The 25941-nt window shown below is 51.7% G+C and overlaps 2 protein-coding genes across 9 annotated transcripts in view; both read left to right on the top strand.

Moving 5' to 3' along the window:
• The window catches only part of SEMA3F (semaphorin 3F), a 95863-nt gene extending 82087 nt beyond the window's left edge, over positions 1–13776 (top strand). For 6 of the 8 annotated variants that reach the window (XM_073562567.1, XM_073562571.1, XM_073562565.1 and 3 more), the window contains 5 exons: positions 8704–8745; positions 9196–9365; positions 9493–9560; positions 11177–11310; positions 11906–13776. In XM_073562567.1, coding sequence (XP_073418668.1) covers positions 8704–8745; positions 9196–9365; positions 9493–9560; positions 11177–11310; positions 11906–12307 — 816 coding nt within the window. In that variant the 3' untranslated portion in view covers positions 12308–13776. The remainder of the gene's footprint in view (positions 1–8703; positions 8746–9195; positions 9366–9492; positions 9561–11176; positions 11311–11905) is intronic. The other 2 variants (XM_073562572.1, XM_073562570.1) reach the window with 1 other exon arrangement.
• Positions 13777–17066: 3290 nt separating this feature from the next.
• Positions 17067–25941, top strand: part of GNAT1 (G protein subunit alpha transducin 1) — a 68148-nt gene continuing 59273 nt past the window's right edge. Inside the window, exon 1 of the mRNA XM_073562574.1 lies at positions 17067–18934. Within this exon, the coding sequence (XP_073418675.1) occupies positions 18870–18934 (65 nt within the window). The 5' untranslated portion in view covers positions 17067–18869. The remainder of the gene's footprint in view (positions 18935–25941) is intronic.

Here is a 25941-nt window from a genome sequence, read left to right as displayed (position 1 = left end):
GGGTGCCTTTGGGTGATCTCCGGGTCGCCCTCTACGCTGACATATGTCGCAAGTTCGGCAGAAATGCGCCACTGCTTGGGAAATCCCAGGCCAATAGAAAGATTGAGTCAATCGCCTCTCGGTGCGGGTTTTGCCTTGATGGCCAGCAGTAGGAATATCATGAGCAAGGTGTAATAGGGGAATTCTGTATTTCTGAGGAACAATCAGCTGTTTGCTATAAGTCCAGGGCTTATCTAGGGAGTCGGCATTGGTAACCCGATACAGAAGTCCATTTTCTCTGATAATTCTTTCTCCATTCTCCCCTAGCTGCCCTATTTCAGCTCGAGCTCTAAAACTAGCTAGGGTGGGGTCAGTCTCCACTTCTTGTCTAAACTGAACTTTATCCCAGGTAACATTCATATTATCCCCACAAGAAGAATCACTCACCGGCTGTGACGGCGGTTCTGGTGGCCTCATTTCCATGGATGGGTTGTACACGTCCACATTTGCTGCTCTCTTGGCTTGACTTCGGGTTACCGCACCAACAAAGTGGCAATGAAGATTCTCCACATCATTTCCTAGAAGAACGTCTGCAGGGAGGCCGCTCATCACACCGACCATGCATTGTTTGGCCCCAAAGCCATAATCCAAGGTCACACTCGCTCTTGGAATATATCTCTGGGTACCTCCAGCCAATTCAATGGCAATTCCTGGTCCCTTTTGAATTGCTTCTGGTTGAATTACTCGGGGATCGGCTATGGTGAGAAAAGCCCCAGTGTCACGGAAGCCAACAACTTTTTGACCATCCAGCACGACCTCCTGTAGATGTTTGTGCTGAAGATCAGAAGAACAGGTGCCTGGGCTCGCACCCCATAGACTCCTGGTAGGGAAGCCAGGATATCAGAGTCACTTGGCAAGTCATCAGGCACTGAATCCATCTCTTCTCCAGGTGAGGGGGTCTGTAGATAATGAACAGGCAAAGGCGGTCTGTAGGTGTTCTGCCTCCGTACACCTGGACATTGGAATTGCATATGCCCGGGCTGCCCACATCCATAGCATCTGCGCTCTGGGATTCTTCCTCCACGTCGTAGTCCCAAAGGTGGAGCAGGAGTAATGCGAGGCACAGTCACACGAAGGTCACTGTAATGCTAGAGGGAACCTAAGTTAGAGAGTGGACCCTCTGGATCGCGGATCCGGAGCCCCAGGGTCGAGCACACCAGGTGAAGACCGACCCCTATACAGGGATCGTTTGGGGCAGGACCACAGAGGACGGAGGCGCGACAGCCGGAACCAAGAGGGACGGCTCCACGGACAGAAGGACAGGGAAGGCAATGGTACGAAGAACGAGCAGGGACCAGAGGAGCAGGACAGAACCAATACGGAAGACAGGCACGTGGAAAGACCTGGGCGGACTGAAGACGGAGGACGGCACCGGGGATGGAAGACAGCGCCCAGGCAGGCTGGGAGGGAAGGGAGCAGGAGACAGGGAGCGACAGGGAGAGTCAGGCGGAAAGCGGTTAAGCTACAGGAGAACTGTAGAGGCCAGAGGGTGCAGGAAAACTACACAATCATCAGGCGTCCTCCTAACTGCGAGGACGCCTGAAGTACAGCAACCCCCGGATGTGCGTCACCCAAGCCCGCCCCTCGGCGCCGCCCATCGCAGGGGAGACCCAAGCCCGCCCCTCAGCGCCGCCCATCGCAGGAGAGAGAGAGCGGAAGGCGGCGAGCGCGAACCAGGGGGCGGGAACCAGGAGCCAACGTAAGGAGGAATTGACGGCGGGAGCGCGCAGGTGAGGGGATGCTGCAGCGGCCGCCGCAGCAGAAGGGGCATCGGCGGGCATAACCGCCGATGTCACAGTACCCCTCCCCTTACGGCGTCCCTTACCGAGATTGGCCAAAAACTTTTTTAGAATGCGAGGGGCGTTGATATTTTCCCGAGGCTCCCAGGACCTCTCCTCGGGACCAAAACCCACCCAATCGATAAGAAAAAGGGTCTTACCCCGAGCTTTTTTCATAGCCAAGATGTCCTTGACCTCGAAGACGTTATCCGAGATGGCAGGAGAAGGAGGGACGATGGAAACTGGTTGGAACCGATTCAGGACTACGGGTTTCAGGAGCGAGACATGGAAAGCGTTGGGCACCCGGAGCGAAGCAGGCAACCTCAGTTTGTAAGCCACGGCATTAATACGTCCAATCACTTCAAACGGTCCAATGTACCGAGGACTCAGCTTGTAAGAGGGAACTCTCAGACGGATATGTCGAGTTGAAAGCCAGACCTTGTCACCTGGATGGTACGGGGGTACGTCCTTCCGTCTTTTGTCTGCATGCTTCTTGATTCGGTCGTTGGCACTTTTGAGCGCATCCCTGGTCTCTCTCCAAATCTGCGAGAATTCTTTAGCAAGAGAATCGGCTGCGGGTACCTCAGTAGAGGTGGAAAAAGGCAACGGAATACCTGGGTTTTGACCGGTTACCACAAAAAAAGGTGACCTGGTGGTAGATTCACTGGGATGATTATTGTGCGAGAATTCAGCCCAAGGTAAGAGCGCAACCCAGTCGTCTTGATGAGCGTTGGTGAAGTGACGTAGGAAGGTGGTTAACCCCTGATTAATTCGCTCCACTTGCCCGTTGGTCAGAGGATGATATGCGGAGGAAAAGTCGAGAGATGTACCCATAAGCCGGCAGAGTGCCCTCCAGAAGCGGGAGGTGAACTGGACCCCCCGATCCGACAGAATCCGCTGAGGAAGACCATGCAGCCTGAAGACCTGGTGGATGAAGATCTCAGCTAACTTCGGGGCGGACGGTAGTCCCGATAAGGGAATGAAATGGGCCATCTTGGAAAAGCGATCTGCCACGACTAAGATGGTGGTACATCCGGCCGAGCGGGGCAAGTCAGTCACAAAGTCCATGGCGATCTGTTGCCAGGGGGCCTCAGGAACTGGCAAAGGGTGAAGAAGACCGGCGGGCAAAGTCCTAGCCACCTTATTCTGGGCACAGATTGTGCAAGAGGCCACGTAGTCCATCACATCCTGGCGAAGCGTGGGCCACCAATAATACCGGGAAAGCAGTAAGAGAGTCTTCTTGGTCCCAACGTGTCCAGCAATTTTGGAGGAATGTCCCCAGTACAACACCTCTATACGTTTGCCTGGAGGGACGAAGGTCTTACCGGGCGGAGGGGTAGCAAAATTCACAGGAGCCACGGTGATCATCCTAGAAGGCTCGATGATACAGGATGGGACTTCCTCCCTCTCTGAAGACTGCAACGACCTGGAAAGGGCATCGGCCTTGATGTTCCTATTACCCGGTCGGAAGTGAAGTTGGAAGTCAAAGCGGGAAAAAAACAGGGCCCACCTGGCTTGCCGGGCATTGAGCCTTTGGGCGGATTGCAGATAGGCCAGGTTTTTGTGGTCTGTGAGGATGGTAAAGGGATGTACAGCTCCTTCGAGTAAATACCGCCATTCAGTCAAGGCCATCTTAATGGCCAGTAATTCACGGTCTCCAATGGAGTAGTTGCACTCCGCCGGTGAAAAGACTTTAGAGAAGAAGCCGCATGGAACCAGCCGTCCGGACGAAGCCTGCTGGGACAGGACCGCCCCAGCTCCAGTGGAGGAGGCATCCACTTCCAGGACAAAGGGTCTGCTGGTCACAGGCCGATGCAAAATGGGTGCTGAGGCAAAAGAACGTTTCAGAGTTTGGAAAGCGTTTTCCGCTTCAGGGGACCAGCTGTTGGGCTTCGTTCCTTTACGGGTCAGATCCGTGATGGGTTTGGTAACCGTAGAAAAGTGAGGCACAAACTGACGGTAATAGTTTGCGAACCCAAGAAACCGCTGGATGGCCTTAATCCCCACTGGACGAGGCCACTTGAGTACCGCACCGAGTTTTTCGGGATCCATGCTTAGACCGGAGTCGGTGACGACATATCCCAAGAAGGGTAGTGACGACTGCTCAAAAAGGCATTTCTCGATCTTGGCGTAGAGTTGGTTCTCTCGAAGACGGTGCAAGACCAAGCGTACACTCTTGCGATGAGAGGGCAGATCGGGGGAGAAAACGAGGATGTCGTCCAGGTAGATGACAACACAAGAATAGAGTAGATCCCGGAATACCTCATTGATAAATTCTTGGAACACAGCGGGGGCATTGCAAAGGCCGAATGGCATGACTAGGTATTCATAATGCCCGTCACGGGTATTGAAGGCCGTCTTCCACTCGTCCCCAGCACGGATTCGGACCAAATTGTAGGCTCCCCGCAGGTCTAACTTCGTGAAGATCCGGGCTCCTCTCAGCCGGTCAAAAAGCTCCGGAATCAACGGAAGAGGGTAACGATTCTTGATGGTGATTTTGTTCAGGCCCCGGTAATCAATGCAAGGCCGCAGTGATCCATCTTTCTTCCGGACGAAGAAAAAACCCGCGCCTGCAGGAGAGGAGGACTTTCGGATAAACCCCTTGGACAGATTTTCGTGGATATATTCCGTCATGGCAGCGGTCTCGGCTGGAGAGAGAGGGTATGTTCTACCTCTGGGAGGAACCGCTCCAGGAATCAGGTCGATGGGGCAGTCATAAGGCCGGTGCGGAGGCAGGGAATCCGCCTCTTTCTTGCAGAAAACATCAGCATAGGCGTGATATGGCACAGGAAGGCCAGGGAGGTCTGTAGGCTTGCGCTGAGGATGGGGACGGACCAGGGTACGTAAACAGCTTACATGGCAGGCGTGCCCCCAGCGCAGGATCTCTCCGGAGCGCCAGTCGATAACAGGCTCATGCCGCCTAAGCCAAGGTAGCCCCAAAAGAATGGCGTGGGATAACTGAGGCAGGACATAAAAGGCAATCTTTTCAGAGTGAAGTGCGCCAACTTGCAGGTTTACTTCAGTGGTTACCGTGGTGATGAGCCCAGGAAGAGGTTTGCCGTCAACGGAGGTGATTGCTCGAGGATTACTTAGGACGACCACGGGAATCTGGAGTCTGTCAACCTCCTCCTGGTGGATGAAGTTGCCTGCCGCGCCCGAGTCCACATACGCCTCCACAGAGCTACGCCCCCGACCTGAAATAAGTAGAGCTGAAACAGTAAGTGGAAGAGAGGGGGTCGAATCACCTAGGGGGCCCTCTCCTACCTGGCCTAGGCGGATGCGTTTCCCGGTCTCTCAGGACAAGTGCGTATGAAGTGATTGGCCCCTCCACAATAGAGACAAAGTCCCTTGGTCATTCTCTCCCTACGCCGTTGTTCAGACAGCTTGATGCGATCAACTTGCATGGGCTCAGGGGCGGTGTTACTAGGGAGGGCAACGGTGCGCGGAATAGGAGCTTGGTATAACCTAAAGGGCCTCCTCTCCCTAGCTGACTCTCGGGCGCGCTCCTGAAAACGCAGGTCAATACGAGTAGCCAGGGAGATGAGATCCTCCAGGGTGGTGGGGAGGTCACGCCCGGCCAACTCGTCTTTGATTTTACCAGAAAGTCCTCTCCAAAACGCACCAACCAGGGCTTCATTATTCCACCCCAGCTCCGAGGACAAGGTCCGAAAACGGATGGCGTATTGCCCTACCGTAAGGGACCCCTGGCTGAGGTTAAAAAGGGCCTCTGTGGAGGAAGCAAGGCGTCCAGGTTCATCAAAAACCTTACGGAATGTCTCCAAAAAACACTGGATGTTGGTCACCACCGGGTCATCCCTCTCCCATAATGGATTCACCCAAGCCAACGCCTCCCCCTCTAGGTGGGAGATTATAAAGGCCACTTTAGCACGGTCCGTAGGATACTGTTGGGGCGAAAGATCAAAGTGCAACCTGCACTGATTTAAAAATCCCCTACACAATTTTGGGTCCCCACAGTACCTGGGCGGTTTACCGAGACGGGGGGGGGGGGAGAAGAGACGGTGTCCCGGGCTAGGGTGGAAGCGGCCGCAGAGGACTGCAAAGAAAGCAGCCGATCATCCACGGACGCCATATACCCCAAAATGTGAGACTGAGCATCGCGCTGTTGTGCGAGCTCCTGCTGGAGACTGACTAAGAGAGGTGCGTGTGCTGGGTCTGCGGTCTGAAGAGCGGAGAGCCGGGTGTCCATGGACTTCATGAATGACATGATACGGGTCTGATTTTCTCTAAGGAAGAGCAGTTCCTTTTGAGTGGCAGCCGCGGCACCGGCGGGGTCCATGGCCTGATGATACTGTAATGCTAGAGGGAACCTAAGTTAGAGAGTGGACCCTCTGGATCGCGGATCCGGAGCCCCAGGGTCGAGCACACCAGGTGAAGACCGACCCCTATACAGGGATCGTTTGGGGCAGGACCACAGAGGACGGAGGCGCGACAGCCGGAACCAAGAGGGACGGCTCCACGGACAGAAGGACAGGGAAGGCAATGGTACGAAGAACGAGCAGGGACCAGAGGAGCAGGACAGAACCAATACGGAAGACAGGCACGTGGAAAGACCTGGGCGGACTGAAGACGGAGGACGGCACCGGGGATGGAAGACAGCGCCCAGGCAGGCTGGGAGGGAAGGGAGCAGGAGACAGGGAGCGACAGGGAGAGTCAGGCGGAAAGCGGTTAAGCTACAGGAGAACTGTAGAGGCCAGAGGGTGCAGGAAAACTACACAATCATCAGGCGTCCTCCTAACTGCGAGGACGCCTGAAGTACAGCAACCCCCGGATGTGCGTCACCCAAGCCCGCCCCTCGGCGCCGCCCATCGCAGGGGAGACCCAAGCCCGCCCCTCAGCGCCGCCCATCGCAGGAGAGAGAGAGCGGAAGGCGGCGAGCGCGAACCAGGGGGCGGGAACCAGGAGCCGACATAAGGAGGAATTGACGGCGGGCGCGTGACCGGGCGGGAGCGCGCAGGTGAGGGGATGCTGCAGCGGCCGTCGCAGCAGAAGGGGCATCGGCGGGCATAACCGCCGATGTCACAGTCACCATGAGTTGATGGTCTTGTGGGATGGTGAATATTGTAGGCAGAAGGACCAGGGGCCGCCAGCGTTGGGGGGCTGGTAGTGTTTTTCTCCCTGAGTAGTAATTTTTTCCACTGAGGCTTGATGGTGAGAGCCTCATCAGCTAGAGCTGCAGCTTCCTTCACTGTTGCTGGTCTCCTTTCACGCACCCATTCCCGTATCTCAGCGGGGCACTTAAAATAAAACTGCTCTTTTAGGATGACCTGCAGGAACGTTTCCCAGGTTATGGCCTTCTCTGCCTACAGCCAGCGATGACATATATGTTTGAGTTTGTGAGCATACATCTTGAAGGACACTTCCTCATCACAGGCTAAAGTACGGAACTGAGTCCTGTAAGTGTCTGGGGTCACAGCATAATGTTCTAGAATAGTCTGTTTAATCTCCGCATACTCACAGTTCAACCGAGGGTCCATAGCTCTATAGGCTGCGGCAGCTCCACCCTCTAAGAGCCCCACAAGATGTCGGACGCGCTCCCTTTCCGGGACTTCCATTAATCGACACTGATGCTCAAAGTCCTGGAAGAAGCCCTCAATGTCACCGGAAGCCTCATTAAACGGCTTGAAGTCTTTGCGGGACACTCTGGGGAGTTCCCTCATGGGGGATGCTGTGGGTACAGTCTGTCTGGAGCTTCTCGCTGCCTCCAAAGCGATCTCCCTCTCCAGCATTGCCCTCTGCTCCTCCAGCAATGCCCTCTCCTCCATCCTGCGCTGCCTCTCCTCGGCTCTGCGCATGACCTCCATCTTATATTCTATGGAGACCTCTTCTCCCAGCAAGGCCATCTCCTCCTCGTACCACACAACCCACTGACTTTTTTGGGTATTTACCTCCGGCTGCCGTCTTTCCTCTCTTTGCCTCGAGGATCCTTCCTCAGCATCATCTTGCAGGCGAACTGCTTCAAAAGTCTCAATCAGCTGCTCCTTGGAGAGTCCCTTGTAGCTGACTCCCAGTTCACGGGCCTTTGTTTGTAGGTTCACCGCAGTCCAGTTCTTGTACTCTGCGGTGCTGATTCCCGATGTTGATGGGCCGTTCTCCTCCATTCATTCTGCTCCGATCCCACCGCTGCCAACCAGTTTGTGACGGGAGTATTCTCCAGAGCAAGGAGGGACAACAGGCCTGGGAACGATCCAACAGATTTATTGACCAGAAAACAGGAACAACACGAAGGTAATTTGCAGAGTCCCAAAATAAGTCCACAGGAAACTGATTCGGGGGCACCTCCCGACAATCCTTGTGCCAGATCACAAAACCATAGTCCTTTAAGAGTCCCAGAAATCCACCACGATCACACAGAGGCCGAAGCTTCCTCAGACAGCCTCGTCCTTCTCTTTTAGCATCCAACTCACATCTGATCTTAAAACAAGAATGTATTGTCAGGGCTCCTGGGATCAGCCCATCTGAAGGGGGGTAGGGGTCACACCTACTATTCAATGGTTTGGTCCATCAGAAGATTCTAGAAATGTAAGGGCTCCACTGAGTCTACAGGGTGTGTATTGTAGGTTATCTTCTGCTTAGGAAATCAATAGCCAAAGTTCCACTAGCTGTTGACACAAGCCTAAATTAGATTATGGTCCAGGTACATCACAAGACATTGCAAAGTATTGGGGAAGGAGACATGGTTAATTTACAGCAAATGAACCAGAGAAAAGTTAAATGACATATTATACAAAATACAGGACAGGGCAAGACTACAAATCATGACAGTGACTTATTTAATTTGACGCCCCATTTGGGTGCCACATACCGGACTCATCGCAGCGCTGCATCCATATACTGCATCTCCTCCTGACTCTGTGTTTTCTCTTAGATCCCAGCACCTATCAAATCCATGAAAATTTCATCAAAACGAGTAAGTGTCTGGTATCGGCAGCTCCCGACCATCCTCCTAACAAGGACTGCAAGTAAGATGAGGCCAGTGTCACGCTTCCCATATTCTGGGCTGAGTAGAGACTGGCGGCATATGAGACTGGTGGTGTACGAGTGTGACCCTTTCAGATCCAGTCCGTACATCACTACTCAGACCATGGCCATTGGACGTGTGAGGCCTCAGTCAGGATTTATCAGTCACCTGTTAATATTGATGATGTTGATGCTTCGGGCATTGGGTATCCACATAGGCTGCCACTGCAGGGGTCTCTGTCATCTGTCACCCCCCGATAATCAGCAGAATCTGTTTCCATCTGTCCACACCACAGGGTAATTCACTTCTCGGGGGGATTCTGCCATGACGGTGGTCCCAGAAGGTCGCTTCGTGTAATCTGTTGTATCCAGATCAATAACTCATCGTTTCTCATCACAGCAACAGCTCTACGTGTCGTCGATGTCCGGGGTGACGCATCTCGCCCTCCATCGTTGTGATGTGTACGGAGAGGCGTGTGCCGACTGCTGCCTGGCCAGAGACCCTTACTGCGCGTGGGATGGGAAAACGTGTTCACGCTATTCAGCGTCCTCCAAGCGGTACGCAGAGGGGTGAGGCCCGGGTTTAATTCTAGAGAAACCTTCTCATATACAGCCAACCCACGTCACAGCCACATCCATCTAACACCTTTCCCCGCCGTCTCCTCTTCTCTCCATTTCTCTCTGCTGTTGTTCACAGGCGAAGCCGGCGACAGGATGTCAGACATGGGAACCCTATGAGGCAGTGCCGCGGGTACAACTCCAACGGTAAGAGCCGAACCCGAGCATCCGATCAGCGGATCAACCAAAGTAACAGCTGGGTAGAAGATTCCCCCCCATACAGTCATGGCTGAAAGTGTTGGCACCCTTGAAATTGTTCCAGAACATGAAGTTCATGAATTATCGCCATTATACGTGTTTTGTTATACACAGGTTTATTTCCTTCATGTATTGGAACAACACAAAAAAAACTGAGGGGAAAAAAGGCAAATTGGACATAATTTCAAACAAAATCCCAAGAATGGGCCTGGACAAAATTGTGGGTAAACAAATTTGTTTCTCGCATGTGGTGCTCGTTCACACTCTCCTGTGGCAAGTAACAGGTGTGGGCAACATGGAAATCACACCTGAAACAAGATAAAAAGGGGAGAAGTTGCCTCAATCTTTGCATTGTGTATCTGTGTGCCACACTAAACATGAAGAACAGAAGGAGAAGAAGAGAACTGTCTGAGGAGTTGAGAACCAAAATTTCTGAACAATATCAACAATCTCAGTTTTACAAGTCCATCCCCAGAGATCTTGATGTTCCTTTGTCCTCAGTGCGCAACATAATCAAGAAGTTTACAACCCATGGCGCTGTAGCTAATCCTCCCTGGATGACAGAGAAAAATTGATGGAAGGTTGCAACGCAGCATAGTCCGGATGGTGGATAAGCAGTTCCAATCAAGGTCCAAAGAAATCCAAGCTGTCCTACAGCAGGGTGTATTAGTGTCAGAGTAAGCTATCCGTTCACATGTGAATGCAATGAAACTCTATGGTAGGAGACCCCGGAGGACCCGACTGCTGACACAGAGACGTAAAAAAAAGCTACACTGCAGATTGCCAATATGTTCATGTAATGTATGTACACAGTGACTGCACCAGCAGAATAGTGAGTGCAGCTCTGGGGTATAATACAGGATGTAACTCAGGATCAGTAATGTAATGTATGTACACAGTGACTGCACCAGCAGAATAGTGAGTGCAGCTCTGGGGTATAATACAGGATGTAACTCAGGATCAGTAATGTAATGTATGTACACAGTGACTACACCAGCAGAATAGTGAGTGCAGCTCTGGAGTATAATACAGGATGTAACTCAGGATCAGTAATGTATGTACACAGTGACTGTACCAGCAGAATAGTGAGTGCAGCTCTGGGGTATAATACAGGATGTAACTCAGGATCAGTAATGTAATGTATGTACACAGTGAGTGCACCAGCAGAATAGTGAGTGCAGCTCTGGAGTATAATACAGGATGTAACTCAGGATCAGTAATGTATGTACACAGTGACTGTACCAGCAGAATAGTGAGTGCAGCTCTGGGGTGTAATACAGGAGGTAACTCAGGATCAGTAATGTATGTACACAGTGAGTGCACCAGCAGAATAGTGAGTGCAGCTCTGGAGTATAATACAGGATGTAACTCAGGATCAGTAATGTATGTACACAGTGACTGCACCAGCAGAATAGTGAGTGCAGCTCTGGAGTATAATACAGGATGTAACTCAGGATCAGTAATGTAATGTATGTACACAGTTGACTGCACCAGCAGAATAGTGAGTGCAACTCTGGAGTATGAACCCATTTTCCTTTCCATACAACATTAAATGTCTTCTGCAGCCAATAAGAATGGGATGGACGCCACGCAGTACGGGGTGGAGGGAAGTTCTGCCTTCCTGGAATGCCAGGCTCGTTCACCGCAGGCCTCTATCAAATGGATTTTACAGAAAGACAACTCGGAGCGCAAGAAAGAGGTAAGAGGGTCCCCGGTGATGATACTAATGACCCTTCCTCAGAAGAAGTTCCCAGTTTTCCATACATGATGGTGGTTGTGCTTGATGGTTGCTTTTTTCCATAACCAGTGCAACAATTCCTCACTATTGGAGTTGAGTTGGAGGTCAGAGGCCATGTCAGAAGTCTAAGGCCATTGGACCAGAGCCCCCCCAAACGACTTGTATCTGCCAGCACCATTTCTTATTAGGCCCACACGACATCATGCCGGCAGATAGGAGGCGGTTGGGGGGCTCTGGTTCTGTGAATGCTTTGCTCAGCTCTACCTGTACACAGTCCGTCCTGCGCGCTGCGGAGAAGAGGATCCAATGTACACACCGATCTCCACCGGCCTCCGCCCACGATTGACAGCTCTGTCTTTATAGAGCAAGAGATGAGTGCATGGAGGGTGGTGAACATGTAGTGGTGTCTCTCCGCCCCGCGGTTGCACTGGGTGCCTGTGCTCGGTTTCCACAGACCTTTTATTCAGTAACAGCAAGCAGAGAACTTTTCATTGTTCATTATTGCAGTCCTGGACGCCCCCTTAAATATTAGTGTAACTGTGATCTTCTTCCACAGCTGCGCTCAGAAGGACGCTTCTTGAAGACGGAGCAGGGTCTTCTCATCCGGTCTCTCCAGCTGTCCGACACCGGCATCTACCACTGCACCGCCACCGAGAACAACTTCAAGCACACAGTAATGCGTGTCCGACTCCACGTCCTGAGCGCCGAGGCCGTCACTGCCGCTCTGCTTCACCCCGATGCTCCAGCTCCTTTGTCCTCGCACCAGGCTGGCCCCCCTGGGGCCTACGATGATTTAGTGCAGCTGCTCTCCCAGCCTGAGATGGGACTCATCAACCAATACTGCCAAGGATACTGGCGCCCATCGGGCTCCTCTCACAGTGATGCAAAAGACCTCCAAGACCAGAAACGAGCGAGGAATCGACGGAACCACCCGGCTACAGAGGAGCTGCAGACATGAAGGGGACGTGAGCTGCTGCAGGACTTTCTTCCAGCCTCCTGACCACAAATGTTGCTTTCCCCACAGACTTGCCCTTATTTTATTTTTACCCAAAACTTTTTCTTAATAAGTAAAAACTATAAATATATAAATACCTATAAATATATGGACGTTGGAGGAGTCGCCTTTCATGGTCTCTCAGAATTTATTTATTGGGGGCCGCAGAGATTCCCAGTTTGGAGGCTCGCTTTGTTACTGACAATTCAGCATGTGAACAACTTCATTATATGGAATGTGTTGGGCTTCTGCCGAGCGCTGCAGCCTTGGTGCACTGCAGCATATTGCACCTTCCATGATCAGACCACAGAATGACATTTCTGCTTCATCCTATGACCACTGCACGGCACGCAGAGCATTCCTCTTCTGACCTGCGAGGTCCAACCGATCTGCAGACCATTGCACAGTGAACTGCTTGTGACATACTCTGCCGCCGCTCCTTCTTGATGTACATATATTTAGCGGCCTTTGCATGGCACAGCCCACCACACGACGTTGGTGGCCACACAGACTGGTGTCTTTTAAGCCTCCATGATTTTGGTTTGCGCACAGTCGGATCAGTGACTGCAGCCTTCAGGATAGGCCTTGGTGTGAACATGCTATGGTCGGGGGGTGCTCGGTCTCAGCCTCCAGGATCGGCCTTGGTGTGAACATGCTATGGTCGGGGGGTGCTCGGTCTCAGCCTCCAGAATCGGCTTTGGTGTGAATGCCCTATGGTTAGAGACGTGAGGTCTCGGCCTCCAGGATTGTGCTTGATGTGAATGTGCTCTGGGAGGGGGCATGTGGGGTTTCATCCTCCAGGATCAGCCTTGGGGTGAATGTCCTATGGTCGGGGGGTGCGGGGTCTCTGCCTCCAGGATCGACCTTGGTGTGAGCACGCTATGATTGAGGGTGCGGGGTCTCAGCTTCCTTTAAGTCTTCCTTTTTGTTATTGTCGGTAAGATTACCTGGAATCTATGAACCAAGTGGAGTGGAAAAGGTCCATGGTGATCTACACTGTGATAACATGTAAACGTCACCCTATAGGACTGTGTGCAATCACTGGAGGGTGAAGGGCTTCATAGCATTTGATAGACCCCTGTGTACTAACATCTGTATTTGGCCATCCGCAGCAGAAAGATGTGCCCCGATGCCACCTGCACAGATTCAGTCTAGGCCCGGGAACCCACGCGTCTGAGGGGCTTGTCTGTTTGGGTGGATAATATAATGCACCTGTGCTGGGCCGTCTGGTGCACCCCGAGCCTCCTACGCCCGCGATGTGCTGCTCTAGTATCTCGCAGGGGACGGACACGGCGAGGACCTCTGTTGCTGGTGCTGCCCTCCTCGCTGCTGCGCCAGATATTGATTGTCTGTAAATAGATGTAAATGAGACGTGCGGTGAATTATCTCCTGTGGATGACACAATACAATAAACACTGGCCTGTTTTATACAATGTGACTGGGGTTGTGATGGGGGATGGGTGCTGCCAGAAATCATGGTAGGCCTGGATCCCCCGGAACATGACTGGAGAACCACAAACTTATCCCTCATCCAGTCCAACGCTGAGGAATGAGCCGTCCGGATAATCTCTGACCTTCCTTTCTTGGATTTTTTAAGATTGCTGCTTGTCAGTGAATATGAACCTTCATTGTTTACATTCACTGACAATAAAAACTTGTGAGATTTGTCCGAGTAAACAAATGTTTGTGAGCAGAAGCCACAAATCACTCTGGATTCAGGTGAGGAACGGTCTGGAGACCAGGACCACACAATGTCACAATCTCCGACTATGTCAGGCGTGGGCTTGTAATTTGGATGTAAAGTGCTTCCATTCACTCTGGGAAGCAGACCTCAAAATGACCCCAAAATCAAAAGCCTACGAAAATGTCATTATGTTTATAATCTATTTACATAGAACTGTAAGAATCTGTATGCAGTGAGCTCCCCCTAGTGGTGGCTGCAGACACGATGTTATCATGTATCTCTGTATACAGGGAGCTCCCCCTAGTGGTGGCTGCAGACAGGATGTTATCATGTATCTCTGTATACAGGGAGCTCCCCCTAGTGGTGACTGCAGACAGGATCTTATCATGTATCTCTGTATACAGGGAGCTCCCCCTTGGGAGCTGTGGTGGCCACAGACAGGATCTTATGTATCTGTATGCAGGGAGCTCCCCCTAGTGGTGGCCACAGACAGGATCTTATGTATCTGTATGCAGGGAGCTCCCCCTAATGGTAGCTGCAGACAGGATGTCATGTATGTCTGTATAGTCTTGTACACATAACATGCATTATATCAGATGATGTATTTGGGTCTGTTCATCATGGTAACATTTCTTTCTGGATATCGCTGAAGCAAACCCTTTTTTCATGTAGTGACTGCTCACACCAGCGCTGGTATCAGCTCCATCAATTGTCTCCAATCTTGCACCAGTCACAGGGATAGGTTTCCACATTGAGGGTCCGTCTGTCCTTTGATTTCACGACATTGGGCAGAATCCTCACATTTGTGTTTATCAGCAGCTCCTGCTTCTGGCAGCTGCACCTGCGCCATTTATCAGACTGGCCCCATTATTTGTGAATCTGCATGACACCTGTGACCCCAGGTTTGGGGATTGTCTTGTCTCGTTTCCGCTTCTGGTCCGAGCAGATTCCACATTATCCTGCAGGTTTGTGGCAGATTATTCTGGAGAAAAGGAATTTTACTGTAAGAGGAGTGCTGCTCTGAGGGCTCAGGTTGCTGAATACATGCTGTAATTCACCAGAAGAAAACCCCATAGCTGATGATTGGGAAGTGATTCTGGAGTGCGGCGAACTTCTGTTCTCTAGCTGGCACTAGGGAATGTTGGGAGTTGTGCACCAGCTACGGCTCAGTCCTGGGTATCATCCTCGTCATTGAGCTCCAGATGACGTGACGGCTGAAGGTCGATGTCTGCTGGGGCTGCGCCCGCCCAGCAGGAACCTCAGCATTAGCAGATATGATTTGTTTTTATCTGCTGAAAGATTTTGTGTCAGTCTGATGGGGCCGAGTGGCAACAAACAGGGAAGGTTCGGGAATCCTGCGGTAAATGGCTCCTCTTACACGAGCTGCGCTGGGACCCCAGCATTGGAAAATGCGGATCTTTTGCCTGCAGCTGGTATATGGTAGACCCATGCACCATAAGGCTATGTGCACACGTAGTTTTAGGTGCTGCAGATTTGGAAAAATCCACAGGTAAATCCGCAGGTCAAAAGACCTGCGGTTTCACACCTCTACAATGGAGAAGGTGTGAAACCGCTGCGGATTCCGCACAAAGAATTGACATGCTGCGGATTTGAACCCGCAGCAAATCCGCGTGGAAAAATCCACAGCATGTGCACTGCGTTTTTCATTTTACCATTGAAAATAATGGTACTGTACAATGCAGCTAAATCTGCAGCGGGTCCGCAGAGACAAAAACACTACGGATCTGCAGCAGAATCCGCAATGTGTGCTCATGGCCTTATGCACTGACCATCGACCTCCAGGCTCCTTCAGTCCGACAGTGTGGTCCTCACCCTGTGGTCCATGTTCTCCTGCAGTGCAGTGTGCGATCGTCACGCTGGGGCCATTCTGTTCAGACCGTGTATAGGGGTCAGCGTCCCTATGATAACAGCTGCCAGAACACAGGGTGGAGCGGCGATGGGAACATGAATTCAGATGCTTGTCACCTGGAGCAGGGATGGGACATGAGTGGAGCAGCTCGTCACCTGCAGCAGGGATGGAACATGAGTGGAGCAGCTCGTCACTTGGAGCAGGGATGGAACATGAGTGGAGCAGCTCGTCACCTGCAGCAGGGATGGAACATGAGTGGAGCAGCTCGTCACCTGGAGCAGGGATGGGACATGAGTGGAGCAGCTCGTCACCTGCAGCAGGGATGGAACATGAGTGGAGCAGCTCGTCACTTGGAGCAGGGATGGAACATGAGTGGAGCAGCTCGTCACCTGCAGCAGGGATGGAACATGAGTGGAGCAGCTCGTCACCTGCAGCAGGGATGGAACATGAGTGGAGCAGCTCGTCACCTGCAGCAGGGATGGAACATGAGTGGAGCAGCTCGTCACCTGCAGCAGGGATGGAACATGAGTGGAGCAGCTCGTCACCTGGAGCAGGGATGGGACATGAGTGGAGCAGCTCGTCACCTGCAGCAGGGATGGAACATGAGTGGAGCAGCTCGTCACCTGCAGCAGGGATGGAACATGAGTGGAGCAGCTCGTCACCTGCAGCAGGGATGGAACATGAGTGGAGCAGCTCGTCACCTGCAGCAGGGATGGAACATGAGTGGAGCAGCTCGTCACCTGCAGCAGGGATGGAACATGAGTGGAGCAGCTCGTCACCTGCAGCAGGGATGGAACATGAGTGGAGAGGTGATGGGAGCAGCTCGTCACCTGCAGCAGGGATGGGACATGAGTGGAGAGGTGATGGGAGCAGCTCGTCACCTGCAGCAGGGATGGGACATGAGTGGAGAGGTGATGGGAGCAGCTCGTCACCTGCAGCAGGGATGGGACATGAGTGGAGCAGCTCGTCACCTGCAGCAGGGATGGAACATGAGTGGAGCAGCTCGTCACTTGGAGCAGGGATGGAACATGAGTGGAGCAGCTCGTCACCTGCAGCAGGGATGGAACATGAGTGGAGCAGCTCGTCACCTGCAGCAGGGATGGGACATGAGTGGAGCAGCTCGTCACCTGCAGCAGGGATGGGACATGAGTGGAGCAGCTCGTCACCTGCAGCAGGGATGGGACATGAGTGGAGCAGCTAGTCACCTGCAGCAGGGATGGGACATGAGTGGAGCAGCTCGTCACCTGCAGCAGGGATGGGACATGAGTGGAGAGGTGATGGGAGCAGCTCGTCACCTGCAGCAGGGATGGGACATGAGTGGAGAGGTGATGGGAGAAGCTCGTCACCTGCAGCATGGATGGAACATGAGTGGAGCAGCTCGTCACCTGCAGCAGGGATGGGACATGAGTTGAGCTGCTTGTCACCTGGAGCAGGGAAGGGACATGAGAGGAGAAGCTCGTCTCCTGGAGTAGGAATGTGATATGAGTGGAGAGGTGATAGGACATGAGTTGAGCTGCTTGTCACCTGGAGCAGGGATGGGACATGAGTGGAGCAGCTAATCACCTGCAGCAGGGATGGAAACTGAGAGGTGATGGGACACAAGTGGAGCAGCTAGTCATCTGGAACAGGGATGTGACATGAGTGGAGCAGCTCGTCACCTGGAGCAGGAATGGGACATGAGAGGAGAAGCTCATCACCTGGAGCAGTGATGGGACATGAGTTGAACTGCTTGTCACTTTTAGCAGGAATGGGACATGAGAAGAGAAGGTCGTCACCTGGAGCAGGGATCGGACATGAGTGAAGCAGTTAGTCACCTGGAGCAGTGATAGGACATGGAGTGTTATGCTCTTGATCTGGGGATCTTGACTTTTAGTGGAGATGAATCTGTGCTGCACATTATGTCCATGCTTGGCAGTGACCGGTGGATTGGAGTGGAGTGGGAGGTCTGGGTTACCGACTCCAGAGCCCTTGTCACGCTCGCGCCTTGGCTGAATGGCGCGAGCCGGGGGGGTTGTGGCCCCACTGTGCCACAAACCAGACTACCCTGGAAGGGGCGTGACTGCGACAGCTACCTCGGTCTTCACTGGAGCCTCTGATGGTGAGGTCAGGCTTGTGCGGCAGGTAGCTGTCGGGTGCCACTCCAGGGTGGTGTCTGGCTGTGGCTGCTGATCCCACTCGGGGACATGTCACTTGGACAGGTGTGACTGACAGGCAGGCTGAGACACTCGGCAAGCAGGCACGGCTTGGAGACACAGGGCAAGCAGGCACGCTGTATGAAGGAACAGGTTGGGACCTGTTCACACAGGAGGTGCAGGTATGGATACAGGCAGGAAGGAGTGAAATATGAAGCAACAGGTTTGGACCTGTTCACACAGGAGGTGCAGGTATGGATACAGGCAGGAAGGAGTGAAATATGAAGGAACAGGTTTGGACCTGTTCACACAGGAGGTGCAGGTATGGATACAGGCAGGAAGGAGTGGAATATGTTGGAACAGGTTAGGAACTGAGCCGCAGGAGTGCGGAGTAGGCTGGGCTGCAAGGGAGCTGGGCAGGCAGAGCGGCTAGGGTGCAGATGCACAGACAGGGAGGACACAAGGAAAGACACAGCATGGATGGAAGCCACAGACAAGGAGAAAGGGAGACTAAGGTAAGACAGAGTACAGACAAGGTACTGGGACCAAGACTCAAGGGCCAGGATATTCAGCCTCCTGGCAGGCAGACAAGGTACAAAGCAAGGCTAAGAGTATTCCTACAGAGAAGGAGATACACAGAACAGGGCCTGGCTTCCTCAGCAGCAAGATACTAACTGAGTATAGCCATTGCACAGGCAATGTTTCAGTGGGAGTGGCGGAACTAAATAGTCAAGGGCTCCAGGTGATTGGTCAGGGACAGATTAGACAGGTGCACCCTGACTGCATAAGAACCAGAGAGTTCTGGCGCCGCCTCCCTTTACACACACACAGCCAGGAACCATGCAGGAGAGCAGAGGCACAGGGCTGGCAATAGACAGAATTCACAGCATGACCCGGAGCAGTGAGTAAGTTGATGTGCGGGGAATGGGAGGCCATGCAGTGACGCCAGCAGGGTGGCTACAGCCCTGACCTGGAGGCCGGATGTCAATTATTTACAATTATGACTCCAGTGATTTACTCTCGGCGTGGAACGGAGGCCACTGATACTCGTAGAAATTGAGGTCTCTGTGGACAGTGACACTGGGATGACCGTCTGTTCAATAAATTCACTAAAGAGACCCATGAGAACGACGACCAAAAATTGAAAAGTCTGCAGCGGGCGAGCACAACTTAAAGGGGCGGTATCCATGTAATGGTGCGGTATTGTAGGAGAGAGAATTGTGCATCTGCTGGTTAGTGGGTAAACTATTGTATTTGCTGATACATTGTAGCAGTCAGTCATACACAAGCAAGACTACATCAGGATGGGATTTTATGCTCTAGGTGTTCACATTCACTGACCGCAAGCAGAGATCATGAAACCAGTGAGGAACCTAAATCCAAAGTTAATGAGAAAGTTTCCGAGCCTCTAACTTCTAGATTCCTTCATCTTTCAGGAATCTTCTCGATTTCCCCTGGAGATCGGGATCCGCGTCTTTTACAGATGAGGAAACATATTTTCTGTGCGCAGTGAACATATGGCGGCGCTCGTACGGACAAGGCCACGTGCCGCCAACAATCTGCTCGCTGACAAAGGTGCCGATTGCTCTCAATACAGCGGTGATGGATTTCTGGGCCGGAGCTCATGTGCAGCCGCTCATTGATCGGCCATTGCCAGTAATGGAGATGCGGTGACCTTAGAGATGTGTCCGAGCAGCAGAGCTGCCGCCTCCAATGAGACCCCTGGTAAAGACCCCCGGGTGTTCTGTTTCATTTCCGCCCCTTTTTTTTTCCAGGACAGATTGTATTTTTTGCTTCCACCATTGTAGGTCGTATAGTGCACTAGATGCCCTTTATTCATTTCTTGATAAAATTCCACACCGTCATGTTGATTTTAGGGCCTTGTGCACACTAAGTATTTTATCCAGACATTTATGGATGAAAAATGTGTCTCTTGGCTGGAAAAACTCTACACGAAAAACACTTTTTTGACGCTTATTTGACTGTGATTTTTTTATGTGTTTTTTCCCATTCAATGAAAAACACTGAAAGAATTTACGCTGCTGATAAGAAACGTCTTCAAATCTGCAAGGAAACAATTTGCAGCATGTGCACGGGCGTCAGGAATCCCATTCACTTTGCTGGGGCAGTAAACTGCTGCGTTTTTTGCAACACAGACCGTGACATGTGAGCATAGTCCTACGGTTCGGGGCTTGTCCACCCTCCAAACATTAGTATTTTTTTCTTTTAAACACTTTGGCTTCAATTTATTGTTTCTGATTTATTGAAGACATTTTTCTTTTTTTGTCTTGTATTCACTGATGTTTTTGCATCAAATTCTTCAAAATGTCGCAGGCACTTCATGAAGTTGGCACCAAATAAAAAATACTCTTTATTGTTTCCAATCGGTTTTTCAAACTTTTTAGTGCCAAGTTACAAGTCCATTAAAAAGTTGCTCATTTGTGTAACAATTCACCAAATAAAAAACTCCAGAATGGTGGTGTGAGGAGCAGTCGGTGGGAGGAGGCCCCATCTTGGATGGACTCTCTGGCAGCCGGGGTCTTACAATGCTCCTATAGGGAGGTGCGGACCTCCGGCCATGTATCGGGGACTCTCATCATCCCCAGGAGCTCACAATCCACTGTCTCCCACTAATGAGCGTCGTTCTCCAATGTAAATGTTGCGGATCCATCTGTATATAATATACCCTGTGCCCAGAACATGCGGTATGCAGCTGTGCATGCGAGGACAATGTTGGCCCCCTGTATACAGCCCCCCCAACTGTAAACTTCCTGCATTCTTCTTTGATGTCTGGCCCCTTCCATTGCCGCACGCAGCTCAATTAAGTCTACCATCAAAGCGAGAAGATTCATGTCCAGCACAATCCTGATCTTCCATCTGCCCCCCACTCGTTGTGGGGGCACTGCAGCGCTAGGTCATTGTGGGGGTGCAGCCCTTAGCCATCGTTCTTGTTGTGCTTTCTGTCATTTTTAAGTGGTGCTGTAATTCTCCAACATTTTTGTGGGGGCTCTCCGACTGTCATTGTGGCGTCACTTGATTTTCAGTCGTGAGCGCACTTTGGTCCTCAGTTGCTGTTGTGGGGGAGCTGTGACCCTCATTTGTTGCTGTTGTCCTCTGTTGTGGGGGCACTATGATCTTTAGTTGTTGTGGGGGCTTTGTGACCCTCCGTTGTTGTGGGGGTGCTGTTTTCAGTTGTGGGGGAGCTGTGACTATCAGTTCTTGTGGGGGCGCTGTGACCCTCAGTTGTTGTTGTGGGGGTTCTGCAGCCGATGCCCAATTGTGGGGGCACTGTGGTCCTCAATCGTTGCTGTGGCCCTTCCCTTCACCATGTTTGGACCCAGCGAACATCTGAGAAGTTCAGAGCACCGTTGACGGCCACTATCTTCACAGGACGCCGCTCTTCACCTGATTCCCATCTACCATCATCAAAGTAGAAATAAAAGTAAATTGGCAGAGACGATGTGGAAACAGCAGATCCACGGAGAGCCACAACAGATCCACGGAGAGCCACAACAGATCCACATCAGTTCCACAGAGAGCCACATAACCTGAGGCCAATGTGATATCCACAGCACACGGAGAAGATACTGAGAGGAAATGAGAAGCTCCTGGACACGACGCAAGGTATGGATGCGACCGTCCGACTACTTCCCCCATCGTCCCTCCGTGCCCCATCCCAGCCTGTGCTCAGTTTTGCTGATTTTACCCGTCTGACCCCAAACTGCAGCTCCATAAAGGACGGTGATTTCTGCATAAAACTGGGCTCCAGCTGTAAGACTACAACTCCCAGCATGCACTTAAAGGCTGTTGTCGGCTGATGGTGCTTCCAGGGGTTACGTTCATCTTGGTAAATATAAACACTTCTGCAATTTACCGTTTATTAAAATGTCCAGCTTGTTACCTTGGAGACCGACCACCACTGCTAGACATCAGAACATGCGCAGCAGTTACATGCCAGACTGGTGGTCGGTCTCCAAGGCAACGAGCAGTAACAAAAGTGTCAATATCTTAAGAACGGCTGCAAATTGTTATAAGCCATAAAATGCAGAAATGTTTGTTTTTACAAGCGCTATCCAACAATTTCCTTCTATGCAAATGGCAATATAACGTTCAAAAGAGGTTCTGCAGCAGCTGATGTGCGTAGTTTAGCTAAAAATGTCTTGAAGTTTGAAGAACATGAGTAATGATCTTGGAGTGTTGTGGCAGGGATGGGGTGTTACATTGAGGGTCTGCACAGACTGCCGCTGCCTCCTCCAGTGATCCCAGCAGAAGCCCCCACAGCATGAGTCCCCCATATGACGCCGGCCCAGATGGCCCTCGTTTGTCCCGGGCACCACATGAGGGCAGAGATCGCAGAATGTGGGGAATTGTGACATTAATGAGACACAAAGACGAGGGTCTCATAAATACCAGGTGAGGGGACCCCGTGGTCACCAGTGCCCCCCGTACCACCATCCTCAGGCGGCGGAGACTCTTCCTGCAGGATCACAACATAAAGGACCACGGAGAAGAAACCCCAAACCTGTGAGCCAGACCCCGATATAAACCTGATTATGAGGCCATAATTAAAGGTGCGGAGCAGACGGGGGTCATATAGGGAAAAGCTCCATATCCTTCACCGGACGTCGTGAATGAGGACATGGCTAAGGTTCAGCCTCCTGCCGCCTCCACGACTCTCACTGTGGCTATTGGAGCATTCTGGGACTTGTAGTTGGAGTCCACTGGTGTGGATCATCCCCTGTCCTGTTCTCATACTTTGCTACAATGTATCAGTGCAGGTAAATTCTATGTGCCGTCCCTGTGACCTGGTAGCAACACGCTCCTAATGTGGCACGTAAGGATCCCCTGAAGGGTTTAAGTCTGGCGGCCCCTTAATGTCCTGATAGATGATCCCTGAGCAGCCCTAAGAGCCAATAAAGCTGCCAGCAGTGATCGGCCCTGGGGGTCTGGGGAGGAGCAGGTCAGATCTAATCTCCCGCAGACTGTACCCCAAATAACTTAAGGACTCCTCATGAGGCCAAGGATGGGGCGAGGTAGCAGTGGGGTCAGTGTTGGTCGCCTCCAGACTCGCCCATGGCCTCCAGTGAGGGGGCATCTGTAGAGGGTGGGGGGCACCAATGTAACGCAGGGAATTATATCTCACCCATATCGTAAAGATCCGCTATAGCGAAATGGGGACATGAAAACTTATCTGTAATTAAGTATATAAACCCAGCGAAAATGTCAATGTTACAAAGACCAAGTGTTTCCAGACAAGCGCCCCGAGCCGGCCGACAGCGGGGTGCACTAACTAAACATGTCCTGGTCGCTGTGTGCAGCACACAATAGATTACGAAGACACAGTTCAATTACCCAAGGACGTAAACTTGGAGACCTCGTTCTCTTTCCATTGATGGAAACTAGCTGATGCCTCTTAGTTTAGAGCCAGTTATTGGCCATGTACTTACTGCAGATCCTAATGATAATTCCGACCGCTCATTCTTCAGATCTTATGGCGTAAAGTGCTCCGGCACTGGTAGGGGCAGGCGCGTGGTGTGTGACCCCCTGTCCACACTGCAGGGGACATCAGCTGTGTGAGTGCCATCCCAGTACGTCACCTGCAGCATACAGCGATCCCCGGCTCCACCATAGGACGCGCTATCGGACCATATTTATCCTTGTGCTACATGGGGCAGCACAGAATCATTCAAAATTTTGCATTTCTGTGCGGTCGCCGCACACATCACATCACCACATGCGGACACATTCGCATACAACGCATGTCCCTGCATGCCCAGTGTTAAAGATGGGTATGCAGGGAAACGCTGGACGCATGCGGCGGTAGGCGAAGCTTCACGGAGGCAGTGGGCCGCCATCCGCAGCCCTCAACGCTAGTAGGAAACCAACCTAAGACACCAATAACTTGACCCAGGTATCAAAAAAATGGGAAAAAGTTTGATCTCACTCAACTGGCCCTGGGACTCCCCAAGTTTACATGCTCTGCCAATATATTATAGGTGCAGTCAGGCCTCGAGCCCGTCTCCCAGGAGGCTGGGGGGCACCAACAAGCCACTGGGCCAAGGTACCAAGACACCAGATGAGGGCAGAACATTGACCTCGATGCTGCAGCTCTGCCTCTGGCCACACAGTCTGCAGTTGTGGGGGACGCCATACAATCAGTCAGGGTGGAGGGGGGCCGCAGCCACTCATGGTGGGGGCTTCAGCCTGCATTTCTATATTTGGAGCATTATTAATTGTATTTTTATGATGAGCCACCTACGAATGAGATACTTAAGACATGTCCCGTGATGTCATCATCACGTCCTCCTGGTGACATCATCACGTCGTCCTGGTGACATCATCACATCGTCCTGGTGACCACATCCTGGTGACATCACTGCAGTTACTTGTATCCACGCTCTTTGCCCACTCCTGATCCGTTACAGGGTATCACTTTCTCCCGTGGGGATTACACGGACGCAGCACATGGCGAGAATCTGCTGCTGTGTAAACACTGCGACAATGTATGGAATAAACATCTCCACATAAGTAACGAGGAGGAAGCGGCTGATAAACAGGAAGCCTACACGTGCTGAATCACTAGGACAGAGAGGGTCCGGTGCTGACCCCAGTGTTTACCAGGGCCTCTGATCTCGGGCCCATCACCGCTCATGATCTCCATCTATGAGCAAATAAAGACTGAACACAGAAAATGCAGAGCGGCGATGTCCCTGCTCCATCCTTCACTCCTTTCTTATTCTTCCTCATATCACAGAAGCGTGAGAAATACAGAAATGTCAGAACATCAGCCGCGTCCTGCATCCTGTGTGCAGCTGGAAGACAAGACTATCACCCCACTTGCCACCGCACCAGGACAAGTGGTGCAATACTACCGCACCAGGGCAAGAGCGAGGCTAAGCGCCAAAGTTCGTGCACCATTTCTGGGACGGCTGAGGGCTGATTTTCAGTGGATGGGGAGAATATTAATATCAGCCTGTAGCTGTCTGCCTAGCCTTTGATGGTTATTAATTATAGTGGGATATTAATATCCTGGGAAGCTCCATGTTTATCACCCCCTTCCCAGGCTGTAAACATCAGCCCCCTGCTGTCGGCTTTCCCTCAGCTGGTTATTAAAAATTTGGGGAACCACACGCCATTTTTTTCTTTTACGTATTTAATTATGAGCTAAATACATGTACAGTAAGCTGCCCTGATTATAGATCTCATCCATGTATCTAGATCTGTATCTAAGGCAGTTTTATTAGTTGCTAAACTATCCTGAAATGACAGAATTGCTGGAGGTAGGAGCTGATGTTAAGAACGCATTGTATACTGACGCCATACTGCTGACGGGTGAGAAACGTTGCACTGTAATCGCATGGCACACGTCAGACTTTTCTGGAACAACATCGTAAGTTGTAGAAGGGGATCCACGAATATCCTATAGGAAGGCCCGTGTCTGACACGTGGGCCCATTCTGTCCCTTTAAGGATCCCCTGTATGTATGGTGTCCGCACACATATTGCTGCCTGTAACCAGGAATTCAGATTGTGAGCTCCGATGCCGCCGGGACGGCCGAGCTTCATGGAGTAACATAGTAATAATCCTTAATGGCACGGCGCGGTTTGTTGACCTGACCTGAAGGCTGCTAAAAGGTGAACAATGGGTTTCCCAGCCTATAAATAATGGCCCGCAGATATATGGAGCTGGGGTGGTAATACGCCTATCGGTATCTGAGCGTTTCCCAGAATTGCGGACCCCCGGCCTCCCTCCTTCCATCTCATTTACTGCATCTGTAAATTCCCATCTTTATTAGAAGCGGAGAAAGAAAAGGGAAAAGTCAGTTATTTACAGAAGTGGATGAACGTCACAGATTACACAACACGAAGGCTTCCCCTCCCCCGTAGACCGGCCACATGTGGACTCCAGGACC

Source organism: Dendrobates tinctorius, unplaced genomic scaffold (genome assembly GCF_039654945.1).
Source record: "Dendrobates tinctorius isolate UK_male_01 unplaced genomic scaffold, ASM3965494v1 ptg000357l, whole genome shotgun sequence".
In the NCBI taxonomy this organism is placed as follows: domain Eukaryota; kingdom Metazoa; phylum Chordata; class Amphibia; order Anura; family Dendrobatidae; genus Dendrobates; species Dendrobates tinctorius.
Note: the sequence above shows the minus strand (reverse complement) of the source record. Positions and strands in the feature narration are given on the sequence as shown.